The 13,388-nt window shown below is 49.6% G+C and overlaps 1 protein-coding gene across 1 annotated transcript in view; it reads left to right on the top strand.

Moving 5' to 3' along the window:
• The first annotated feature begins 5,580 nt into the window (after positions 1-5,580).
• kctd16b (potassium channel tetramerization domain containing 16b) overlaps positions 5,581-13,388 on the top strand; it is a 35,765-nt gene continuing 27,957 nt past the window's right edge. The window contains exon 1 of the mRNA XM_084684337.1: positions 5,581-6,424. Coding sequence (XP_084540463.1) covers positions 5,581-6,424 — 844 coding nt within the window. The remainder of the gene's footprint in view (positions 6,425-13,388) is intronic.

Raw genomic sequence — 13,388 nt, 5'->3', positions numbered from 1 at the left:
TCTGTCTACTAATCACTTTGAAACTTTAAGAACACCCTGCTCCTTTATCCACTTAATGAGAGTAAATTGAAAACTGTCAGAGAGACTGAAAGGGAATCTAGGTCAATGCATTGCTATGCAGGAATAATTACCTTCTGCCAAAGTGTGTGCTTTAATCCTGTGTTATTGCCTGCCTCCATGAGTGGATTACAACACCCTTTTTCAGCCATCATCACTCTCCCATTCCCTGCCTGTTCCTTTTTTTCTTTCCACATGCACCAAGGCAATAGATAGACACCTACTGTATAAATAATGACATTTCTCTCTGTGCAAAATCTGTGTGCAATGCGGCAGGAATTGTACATAATTCACCCAGAAAGGGACAGGCCGGCTTTCAATCACAGACTCGAGCTGTGTCCTTTCATCCATTTTTCAGCCGGTCATGGTGTAGCCGCACGGGCGACGAATGAGTCGTCAGTGACCCACGTCAAGCCAGAGGCACTCCACGGGGAGGGGGGGGAGGGGGGGGGGCTTTGACTGCGGACAGTTGCACATTCACAGACCAGTCACGGTGGGTTACAGGCAAAACTATTCCTGTCTCTCTCAGTCTACAGGCTGACGTGACGGGACCGGTGAGAGACAGGCTCCTGGAACCTGTCACGGCCTTCTGGTACATCTGTCAGGAAGACAGGGGGAGAATGGAGGATAAGAAGAGGGATGCACCTTCCTGGGTGTTCCAGTTTCTGACAGCTGGCAGTAGGAAAATTCCAGGGCCGACTGAAACCTTATTTCCATTTGGCATTCTCGTTCAACTTTCCGAGCATCCCTCTGCCTTTGATTCACACGACACAAATTATTTACCGTCGACTCCCACTGGAAACCATTTGCGTGACGTCACGAAGAGAGACGCAGGCCTCAGACGAGAGCCGTTTCGAAGGGACTCACCGTCTGTTTAATTATAGAGGTGCTCTCATGTTTTGGTGGCCTTTAGACTGGTGCTTTGGATGTTGTTGCTGTCTGTAAATTCATACACAAATACATTTAGGCACTTGAGTTCAAACCGGTCCACCCGGAGACTCGCTGAACCCGGAATACCGCCGGAAAAACATGCAGTGCGGTGGAAAGAAATGGGTGGAGTGCCAGACCGTGAGAGAGCAGAGGGAAAACATGGAGAGATGCAGAGGACCCCTCCTACAGCAGCCCACACTGCCACATCCCCCAGTGGATCCTGACACACATCCCCTGACACACTCGGAGCGGCTGCCGCTGCCTAGCAACACGTCATCTGCATGATTGGCCAAATCAACAGGGCGAAGGTCCTCGAAAACGGGGCGGTTGCGCGCCGAGCCGTCCACCAACTTCAAGCGCCGCCGTCTTCCACAACACGATGGCAACCGGCGACCTGTGTTCGTAAAACGAGATGGAAATGCAAAACTAGAGCACACAAAAATTCTCGAGGGGAATGTTCAGGGCGAGGATTCTTTCAGCTTCAAAAAAAGACAGATTATACCAGAATGTTCTGTCCCTGGAGAGGAAGACATGCGTTACGCCGCTCAGAACTTCCGAGAGGGAGAATGGCTGCTGAAGGTACAGTGTAAACCCAGCTGTCTAAAAGAAAATAAGGCTGAGCTAACACAATCCTGCTCCTGAATTCGAAAACTGGTCTACCGGTGAATGCAAACGAATCAAGTATGCAATCAATATCCTGGGATTATAAGGGAAGAAGCTCTGGTGTCCCATTAAAGGGATAAAGTGCTGTGGCCATTTTTCTTTTTGGTATAATCATCCGTTCACCAGCCATCTCTGATCTTTCCCAGACTCCCCATGATGCAATCAAGCTGCACAACGGCAAGCTCTTATCCATTAAATGTTCATCACAACTCTCCGAAAAACCATCAAAAGTTTCGAGTTCCCGATTAATGAATCATGTCATTCGGCCAAACCACAGATGCAAATGATCGTTTGGGGGAAATGATCAGAGACGAGATGGAAGGCCCCCGGGCAGAGATGGATCAGGTGGGCATCGCACAGCCCATCAACGGTGGATATGTAATGGTCTTGGCTCTCCGTTTGTTTCCGGCCCTCCCCAATCTGGCCGCTCAGCGCACCTGCAGCAGCGAGCATCATCATTAGTCGGCGGGATGATAGCCTCCGCGCACTCGATCTGAATGGGGCTGCTGGCAAGGGAACAAGCGCTCAAACTCCTACACCCCCCCCCCCCATCTAACCCCCCCCCCCCCCCCTTCATCTAGTGGTCCCACTTATTTCGGCTGCAGGAGAGAGTCCTGCCAAAGGCTGCCAAAGCCCCTTAATGTGCACTCGTGGGCTCCCTGTTAAGGCTGCTTCTCTCGGGGGGGGGGGGGGAGAGAGATACGGACCGAGTTTAGCAGAAAAAACAGCCGTGCATCGTGGGGAGGATAGACGGAGCCCCGGGGGGGGGGAAGGGGGGGTGGCCACAGAGCTGGAGGGCTGGAGAGCTGGAGGACTGGAGGGTTGGAGGACTGGAGGGCTGGAGGGCTGGAGGGTTGGAGGGCTGGAGGGTTGGAGGGAGGACACAAGCATGGAGCAGCCAGACGATCACACTCACTCATCTCAAACCATCAGCCCCGGGACAGGCACACGTGGGCCAGCCAGGAAGGAACTTGGTGGAGAGAGAGAGACGTCAACGAGGACCGGGAACGCACAGTGCAGGATGCACTGCGATTGTCTTATCTCGCTGGCACAATCCTCCCAATGGCTTCCCTATCAGCCCCCGCTGAGAAGTGCTATACAAAGGGACGCGGTGCCCATCTGCAGTATCCGCTCCTCGCGTCTAGAATCGGTTTCCCACCCGAATCGGCCCTTCTCTCCACGCCGCTCAGAGCGGGCGTGCGGGGAGCGAGATTGGATCACATGTGGCCCGGGGGCGGCAGAACCCCGAACACCCGCTGGCCCGCGGATGTGCTGCGGGATACGCCCGGCCACGCAAGTTACAAAACGCACACGCACGCCAACTCTCTCCTTCCGACGCACATACACCACGTGCACATGAATGTGCTCGAGATGAAGAAACCATCCTGGGTGGGGGGTGAGTCTGGAGGGATGTGGGATGAGGGGGGGTGGGGTGGTGGTGGGAAGGGGGGAGGCGCTCTCCCTGAGGCCCCGTGGCCATTAAACCCACTCTGGGAAGAGGCCGGCGTTCGACATGGAGCCAACAGCACACCCGAACCTGGTGCCTTCCCTAGGTTGCAGCTGTCTGATGAAGATAAATGGCCGACGTCGTGGTTTGTTTGTTTGTGGTTAGGACTCACCTAGACTTGTTCGCTCACTCGTTACACTGCCTTAGTCTCTGCCGCTCGCTGAACAAATAAATAAATGAAGGAATGCATGAATTTATGTGTCAATGAGTGTCACTACAGTGGTGCTGATAGACATATTTTGCCATACCGTGTTATGAATGGCACAGCTCTATGAGTGCACTGTGTTTATAAAAGCTTACGCGATGACCGTCTACATCTCAACTCTCGGCAATATCAAGCCAAATGGGAGGTCAACTTGTCCAAGCCCCTTTACACGTTACATTAAGTCATTTAGCAGACGCTCTTATCCAGAGCGACTTACAGTAAGTACAGGGACATTTCCCGCCCCCCGAGGCAAGTAGAGTGAAGTGCCTTGCCCGAGGACACAACATCATTTGACACAGTCGGGAATCGAACCGGCGACCTTCTGATTAATAGTCCGATTCCCTTACCGCTCAGCCACCTGACTCCCTAAACCCCAACTCACAGGCCAGGCAGTGTGCATTTATGATCCTATAGCCATGGCCTGCTTTCATGTCGGTACACAAAGGTCCTTTGCGAGGCTCTCTCTCTGCAGATCCCCTATAGCATAGTTGCCAGGGCATCACAGGCTGGCCAACAGAGATACTGGGAAAACAATAGGGGGATTCTGTAGGTAGAACCTAAAAGTGACAGAAGAACCATTTGAACATCTTAGAACCTAATGGTCACATGTATCTCCGTATGGTACTGGTTGTCTGGCCTAAATGATCGTTTATTTGTTATTATTATTCAATTGTTACAAAGGGGTTTGTATAAAGGAGCATCCTATTGTTTTGAAAATGTATTAACATTGGCGCTGTATACAGCAGATTATTGACACTCGTTTGGAAACGTGTTGATGAAGTAAATTATTTTCCTTGCGGGTTTTGAAAAAGACACAAAACAATAGTGTCTCCGTGCCAAAGGCCAAAGAAAAGCATTCTATTTAAGTGCATTGAACAAACAGCAAGAGGCGCTGTTGCATATTTATAAGGACGTGATATTCGAAATGTGGAAGTTGGCAGTTTGAGTTTAAACAGTAGGCTGCAAACAACGGGAGAGCCTACCTGAGTTGGAATGCCTTTTTACGCCCTTTCATGATCCCAATATTTAAATAAATTAAAATGGAGCGCCCTATTGTAATTAGGCCTCAAGTTTAGGCGTACAATCGTTTGATAATTAGGTTGAATCGAAATTTAAAAATCGGTAATTGGGTTGTGGGGTTCTTAATGGCGTCCAAGTATTTGTGTTTGTTTTTAGTACATGATTAAGCCTATCATTCAATCGACTGTCATTTGAAATGTGGATGGATTTTCAGCCAGTATACTCCTTTAAGATGATGTAATTCTTTATTATCCATTATGGTTTATCCCTGCACCGCCAAGGCAACATCAGCGGAGACGGTTTTTTTCTTTCTATGAGGCACCACCCTACTCGTAGGGGACCAGAAGAATCGTTTCAGCACCTCGGACAGCGCCAGCCATCTCGCCGCCGGCGCGCGCACGCCCAGGATCCAAAAAATTGCTTCCAGAACCCTCATACAGACAGAAGAATCTTTGGAATTTGTCAAGAGGAAATACTGGAGAGATTCAATTTCTTTCAGGTTAAGACTTCTCCGTGATAAGCTACACAACAGAACCTCTCGGATGTGCAACCTCTGTGAAGTTACTAATTAGAAAAACCTTGTATTCGGATTTCCCCTGATGTTCAAAAGGAACGTAGAACTAAAGCAACACCATTGACTAGCACACCTCTCCCTTTGGACAACATTAAGTTCTTGCTGGACTTCTTATTTGTTGCAAGCTGGATGTTTGCATTGCATGTACGCAAAGAGCATCTATTCGTTTTGCTCGGGGTAACAGCGAGGCAAGGAAGCTGATATCCCGTTTTTTTTTGACGTTTTCTATCTGATCTGACCGCGGCACAAATGAACTCCCTTTTCTTTTCTCGGTAGGGTAATAGCTGGATTCTTTCCCTGAGGAATATGGAATCTGGGCAACGGATGCACCGCTGCAAAGTGCAAGCTTTTCCAACATATGTTTGTTCTGTCTAGTGTGTAAACATTATCTGTCATTAGGAAATACATTTTTGAGTCTAGTGGACAGCCGCCATCCACAACTCTATCCGACGACTAAGGCGACTGGTAGGTGAATGACTGAGTTTGAGATTGTACATTTTTATGAATGTTGAATGTGTTAAACTGTTGTCTAATTCGAATTTCAAGGCATTCACGGCGCATCCTCTGTGTATAACTCAATATTGAAACAACTTTTGGACATACATTCATTCCATTTCGTTGGCCATGACGGAAACGATGGCACTGAGCGGGAATTGTAGGACTAACCCTACGCCCAAAGACCAGGGATCTGTTCAGAATAGTTTCCCAGATGTTGTTGAATTAAATGTCGGTGGGCAGGTTTACTACACGCGTTATGCAACACTCGTGGGCACCCCAAATTCCTTGCTGGGCAAAATATTCTCACCCAAGAAAGATGCCACAAACGACTTGGCGCGTGATCCTAAAGGACGGTATTTTATTGACAGAGATGGTTTTTTATTTCGATACGTACTGGACTACCTCAGAGACAAACAAGTTGTACTACCCGACCATTTCCCGGAGAAAGGGAGGTTAAGGAAAGAAGCGGAATACTTTCAACTGCCAGACTTGGTGAAAATCTTGACGCCCGACGACTTAAAACACAGCCCAGACGACTATTTCCACAGTGATTATGAAGATGGTTCTCAAGGCAGCGACCAAAGGATGTGTCCGCCGTCATCACTTGTGCCCGCTGACAGAAAAAGTGGGTTTATCACAGTTGGGTACCGTGGCTCATGCACGACGGGCCGCGAGAGTCAAACCGATGCCAAATTCAGGCGGGTCCCGCGGATTCTGATATGCGGGAGAGTTGCCCTAGCCAAGGAAGTTTTTGGGGAAACGTTGAACGAGAGCAGAGATCCCGACAGGACACCTGACCGTTACACTTCCCGCTTTTACCTGAAGTTTAAACACCTTGAGAGATCCTTTGACATGCTGTCGGAGTGTGGTTTCCAGATGGTGGCCTGTAACTCTTCGGTCACGGCTTCGTCCGTCAACCAACACACAGAGGACAAGATCTGGTCAAGTTACACTGAATATGTCTTCTATCGTAAGTGTTCAACTTCCATCATCAGCACCACTCATCTTTGAAATGAACACAACAGCTAACCCTTGGAGTAACCACTAGGGGGCACACGTGTTTTCCATTCATTCCTCATAAAGTTACCAATAGAACACACATTCACACACGCACACACAAGCCCTCCCCAACACACACACACACACACACACACACACACACTCACTCACACGCACACACACACACACCATGAAATCATCTATCTTTAAGTAGTTCTGAGAAAGACCCCAGAAGAGCTTTGTGAATGAGCAACACGCACACAGGAGGGGACAGTCGATGATGATTGGTTAAATCCTAGGATCAATGCACCATGTTTCAATATTGACTGAGATCTCTGGATTTGGGATATTTGACTTTGTGATAGTTGTGTCTGCGTTCCCAGAAAGGGCTAGATGTGTGACTGTTCGCCTTCCCGGCGGTGAGTCGGATATTTCAGCCTTCCCCACACTCCTCTCAGGCTGGAGTGGCAGAGGGGAAGACGCCTCTTTTAAAGTCTCTCGTAATATTTTATGGTGCGACAAAAGAGCCCATCCTTAGCGCTGACAGTTCATGATTTGGTGCTGAGCTGCAGTCGAGTCGTGCTTTTTTTTTCGGAGCTGGGAGAGGCTGCCTCACATGGGCTGGTCTACGGGTTCTCGAACCATCCAGGCGAGGCTTTTGCTTCGCGTCAAACCCAACTCGTCTGCCCCCGCGTCAAGTATGTGAGAGATGAGGCCACGGCCGACAGTCACATCGCGAGTCCATGTGTCGAGCGCGCCATGAAAGCACGCTCGTCTTGTATCTCGTCGAGAGATACAACTACAGCGGGCTAGGTTTTGGAAACCCGTTTTTTAGAGGGGAGGGGGAGGGGGGGGGGCAAAGATGATCCAAAACAAAAAATACTCCATGCTCCAGCTCTTTTTTTTCATGTATCAGTGAGACTGTGCACCCAGTAGACTTCTCCTACCCTTGGATTCAGCTCTGTATTTGGTTAACACCCACACTGTGGATTCTGGGTCTGTGCTGAGGTGCAGCCCAGAGGGATTGTATAAAGGTTGAAGTCGCCCAGTGGAATCAATGAAGTCTCTGACAGACAGTCTCTCGTTCTTTTTTCTTTCTCGGCTGCTGGCTGAGTGCGTGCCTGCTTCCTCGCCTCCCTTCACTCCTCCCCTTCTCTCCCCCACCTCCCCGCTTCAAGCCTCTCTCCCCCATCCTCCGTCTCTTCCCCCATCCTCCCCTCTTCCCCAGTCCGTCTCCGTCTCCCCTGCTACGGCAGATCAAATCAAAGCCGAGGAAAGCGGACAGAGAAACAGAGGAGGATTAGCAGTGCTGAAGCAGTGCGGTGTCGAACACAGTCCACCAGTTGCTGCTGTTCGTAGGCCCCGGTGCTCTGTCGGGCCTGTCTTGCCTGGTTGCCGGTCTCGCCTGTCCGTTCCTCGAATTTGTTTATCAATTTGTCGCCCGGTTAGAGTGATTGATAATCAATCACGACAGGGACAGACTGGACTCCCAGCTGGACCCCCCCCCCCCCCCCGAAGGACGACTGAACCGTCCCCCAGGCAGTGTGGCGATGTCATCAGGCCCCCCATCATCACCAGCTCGTTTAGACCACTCTCCGTTTTCCTGACATTGTCGTTATCTGATTATGTTCCCCCGAACAGTCTGTCATTGAGAACGCCCTCTCATATGGGGCGAGGTAGCCACGCGTGAACCAGTTGGCCGTTAGACACAGACATCCGCGGCCGCGCGCGCGCTCACTCACGCATAGCTGAATGATTCTCCTGTGTCCGGTAATGTGTTGTGGCAGGTGGGGAAGAGTGGGGTTACGGCACATTAGTGACCCGACACATCCCAGAACTGCACACCTCTGCGGAGAGCCAGCCAAAACACAACGCCCAAGGTTTCAAGATAAGAAATAAGAGCATTCATTCTTGAACAAATCAGGATTAGGGCTTAGGATTTCTACAGGGAACGTTGTTTTTTTTGTGGGGGGGGGGGGGGGGGGGGGGCTTTTCAATTTGAAATCACACCCTGAACTGACTGACATGGGAATTCTTAGCCACACTGGGCTGATAGCCTGGGACTGCCTCTTCCAGCCAACAGCCCGCCGTCGCTGCCTCGCTGAGTCGCTGCCTCGCTGAGTCGCTGCCTCGCTGAGTCGCTGCCTCGCTGAGGCTTGTCTGGAGACGTGGCATAACGCCGGTGAGGAGGGGGGCTGATTGGTGCAGCTGCTCCTCATGCCCAGCACGCCGAGAGGACCGCCGTTACAGCCTCACATCTGTATAACTCACAGAGGGGGGGAGGAGGGGGAGAGAGAGGGGAGGAGAGAGGAGGGGAGGAGAGAGGGGAGGAGAGAGGGGAGAACAGAGGGGGGAGGAGAGAAGGGAGGAGAAAGTGGAGGATGGGGGAGGAGAGAGGAGGGGAGGAGAGAGGGAAGGAGGGGGGAGGAGAGGGGATGAGAGAGAGGCGGAGAGAGGGGAGGAGAGAGGAGGGGGGGAGAGAGGGGAGGAGAGGGGAGGAGAGGGGATGAGAGAGGGGAGGAGAGAGGGGAGAACAGAGGGGGGAGGAGAGAAGGGAGGAGAAAGTGGAGGATGGGGGAGGAGAGAGGAGGGGAGCTGAGAGGGAAGGAGGGGGGAGGAGAGGGGATGAGAGAGGGGAGGAGAGAGGGGAGGAGAGAGGAGGGGGGGGAGAGAGGGGAGGAGAGGGGAGGAGAGGGGATGAGAGACGTGAGGAGAGAGGGGAGGAGAGAGGGGAGGAGAGAGGAGGGGGGGGGGATGAGAGAGGGGAGGAGAGAGGAGGGGGAGGGGAGAGAGGGGAGGAGAGGGGAGGAGAGAGGAGGAGAGAAGAGGGGAGGAGAGGGGATGAGAGAGGGGAGGAGAGAGGAGGGGGGGGGAGAGAGGGGAGGAGAGGGGAGGAGAGAGGAGGAGAGAGAGGAGGGGGGGGGAGAGAGGGGAGGAGAGGGGAGGAGAGAGGAGGGGAGGAGAGAGGGGAGGAGAGGGGACTCCAGGGGGCATCTACCCCAAATGGTCACCTGTCCCTTTTGGAAGGGTCATTCTATTCAAGAGTTAATTAAACCAATTTACCACAAACAAACCCCCAAGTCATCAGCAACACCTTACAATCCTTTGAACTCAACTTCATTATCTCCCCTTCCTGTAAAAGCAATAGCTGTCCGAGCAAATTGTCTCCTACCAATGAACATAGAAGCTTACAATTCAAACCACATTTAAGATGCATTCATTTTTACAAACACAAGACAAAAATGTCCATTACAAGAGACAACCAGCAAGAGAGAGTAAGAGAGAGATAGAGAGAGACAGAGAGAGAGAGAGAGAGAGAGAGAGAGAGAGAGAGAGAGAGAGAGAGAGACAGTCGGACACTACAATAGAAATCTACCAGAGATCTACCAGCAACAATCCTCAACCCCAAAGGCATGCTGGAAAAGAGCCAAGAGTTTTACAGATAGGGACCTGTTGGGGGGGGTGGCAGGGAAAGAGAAAGACTTCCGTGGAAATGTGAAGTATTTTCCTGTTCCCAGACTGGTGTGCATGCGAAGTGATGAGCAAGGCTGTTTGTGAAGTGCGTTGTGTTGAGCCAGGATAGTGGAGATGAGAGTTTTTAAAGAGGCTCTTCACCAACGCTGCTATGCTGCAATGCATCAAACCATTGTAGGGGCCTTTGGAGCAGAATCTGTGACAAACCTGAAAGCTTGCTCACAAAAACAAACCAACAACCACCAAATCAGTGCCCTATAGAACGCAATGTATCGGTTGTTGCATTGGGTAATAGAACCGCATTTTCTTTCTGTGTCAGTGCAAACCGTTTAGATTTTCGGGGGGAGTTTTGAACCGGAAAAAAAATTGCGAAGAAAACGCTTGTTTAAGCGTCAGATTGTGCTCTTTGCTGTGACGCTTGTCCTGGAATGGTATTTGGGAGGGTGAAGAGGAATCCAAGAAAACAACACCAGGTTCATCAAGGAGGTGCCTTTCATTCAGAACATGGACAATCTCCTCCCTGCTCATTGAAAAACATTAACTTAATTGAGTCATTTCCCCCAGCAAGCAATATTTTTGCCGGCTAAGCGACTGTGGAAAGCTTGCAGAAATTGGAGGCCCATTACCCATGGTGGTCGCTTCCAATTCTGCTGAAACGGTGCAGACAGCAGCCGTGTCTGTATTAGCTGTGTATGTTTGTCAGGTTTAAAAGATAAGTATTTCAACAGATAAAACCAGCCATGTTTGTCAGCATGTGTCTCCCACATGTATTGTGGTTTACTGAAAGCGTCGTGTTATTACCAGTTCTGTGGTGCCGAATGGAGCCTGTTGAATGGATTCTATCTGTGATGTTGTTGTCCATATACTGAGGTTGTACTGTAGTCAGACTATAGTAATCCTGAGACTGTAGCAGCTGTGTCTATACCCTACCCTACCCTACCGTACTAATCTGTGTCTTGAGTGGTAGGGGAGAAACAAACCTCATTCCCATGTTTTAACCACAATTGAACCACCAATTTGTACAATACAGCTATTTCAATGTACGTCAGCCAGGATGTTAGACTAAAAATATGAGGTGTGTATGACTGTTTTAAAGGCAAATTGCCCGTCGAGATCACAGCTGACATGAGTCCTGAGAGTCTGTGCGGCTAGCTGTTACATCAGCCTTTACACAGCTGACAGTAGAGCTCAAGCCTGTTAGTATTCAAAGAGCTGTGTGTGTGTGTGTGTGTGCGTGTGGCCTATATATGGGTGGCCAGAAATGTGAGTGAGCCTGTGTGAGTAGCTTATGTGGATTGTGCGGTTGTGCAGTGTGCGAATCCGTGGGAGCGAAAGAAGGCGAGAGAGAAAAAAAAGGGTCTGAGTGGTCACTGTGTGCGTTTCTGCATGTGTGGGCGCGAGCGGACCGTGTGTTCACGTGTGATCATGTGCACTTGCGTGTGTGTGGGCAATCGAGTCCTTATCTCGGCTTGTGCGCACATGTGTGTGTGTGGAGAGTGTGCACAAGAAAAATTCAAATTCAAGTCCAAGTCCAAATTCATCACCCCGGATCTCATTCTCGCCAATTTGCATCGTTCTCGGTTGACACGTGAGAGACGCGTCTCCCGTTTCATCCGTTTCATCCTGACCTGTCAGTCTGGAAATCGCTGGAGAGGCCTTCGCCAAAACCTACCCTACAGCCCAGGAAATGCGCTCCGCTGGAAAACCGCCACGAGCGCAGGAATGATGCCAGGTTCATACGCTCCCCAATGGTGATTCAGCTCTCGGTTCGACCTCGTCTTCCTGGCCCAGAGTGTACATGTGATGTACAACTTGTCGGAGTCTTTAACTTGCCCGGACTTTAGCTGCAACAGTCATCATGTGGTCAGCCTCGTGTCTTGCGTAATAGAGTGGTAAACACTCGTCTGAGGAGTGGGCTGTCTAGCCCGGTCTGGAAGGCTAATGCTTGTTACCTGGACACCACTAGATAGCGTTGGAAAATTCTAGAATATCAATTGCAGTAGCCCTACGTGATAAATACAGTTTATTTGTGTAGCATTTAAAAAAAAGAGTGTTACAAAGTGCTTTACATGAATCAAATTCAACAAACACAAACAATAAAACGAAATGAAAAAAAAAGAGAGTAAACAACAACAGTGTAAATCCAAAAAATACAAAGAACATCTTCAAGTTCAAGCCTTTTATTGTCAGATGCACAGAACAACACATATAAGCAGTAGAATTGAGAAATATAGGTTTCTTAATTGACGTTGCAGTTACGGACTGGCAACGTCACAAAATTACGTTGCTAGGAGGTCGCGGTTACGGACTGGCAACGTCACAAAATTACGTTGCTAGGAGGTCGCGGTTACGGACTGGCAACGTCACAAAATTACGTTGCTAGGAGGTCGCGGTTACGGACTGGCAACGTCACAAAATTATGTTGCTAGGAGGTCGCGGTTACGGACTGGAAACGTCGGAAAATAACGTTGCCACGACGTTGCGGTTACGGACTGGCAACGTGATTTGGTGACGTTGCCGTTACCTCATGGCGTCTTTCACTTTCCACGTTGCCGCAACGTTGCCAAAGACGTTGCGGCAACGTAAGTTTGGTCAACGAGTGACGTTGCGGCAACGTAAGGGCAACGTAACTGTGTTAGCTGGGCAGGTCAGACTGGTCACTGAAATTCTTAGCACAAGACAACGCAACGCAACCTGGCATAGCATAACATATATGTACACAGAACATGGGATTACATCTATGATAAGCAAAAATATAGTAAACCTCTTCATAAACAAAAAATATACAATATTCAATACAGTATACTAAACCTCTAAATACACATAATAACCTATACTAACCATATAAAGCTATACTAACCTAAGACAAGTGAAGTACAATAGTGCAATATTGCTGGTGCAACCAGTAGCTGAGATGATCTATACTAACCTTATAAACCTATGCTAACTATGCTAACTATCTTAAAAGAATAGTAAACAACAACAATGAGTAATAGATAACAAATTTAAGATGGTTGTGGTGGTGGGGGGGTGGGGCTATTCAGTAAAAGCTGTTTTCATTCTTGTATGATACAGTGACTAACAGTCGGAGAGATTGCCTAAAAACATTCAGGGACTTGTAGTGTTTTGAGGGTCGATAGCGTTCCGGCAACTTGGTCAGTTGGGCAAGGCATGCTTAATCAAGCACAACTAAGTGATTCGAGGGGATTTCCAATGGACTTGGAGACATGTGGACCAGGAGTGTGCAGGAGCGGGCGTGTTCTGTCAGGGGAGCTGGGTATCCATGCTGTCTCCTATCACACAGATTGGCTTGTTGTCTCTGTAGTATCTGGAGCATGAAAGTGCTCTGATAGCATTTTCTCTGTCTCTCTCTGTCTCTCTCTCTCTGTCTCTCTCTCTCTGTCTCTCTCTCTCTGTCTCTCTCTCTCTCTCTCTCCTCTTTCTGTCTGTCTGTGTGATGG

The sequence above is a fragment of the Hypomesus nipponensis genome, chromosome 20, assembly GCF_054491055.1.
Source record: "Hypomesus nipponensis isolate SF chromosome 20, ASM5449105v1, whole genome shotgun sequence".
In the NCBI taxonomy this organism is placed as follows: Eukaryota; Metazoa; Chordata; class Actinopteri; order Osmeriformes; family Osmeridae; genus Hypomesus; species Hypomesus nipponensis.
This window is presented reverse-complemented; position numbering and strand designations above follow the sequence as displayed.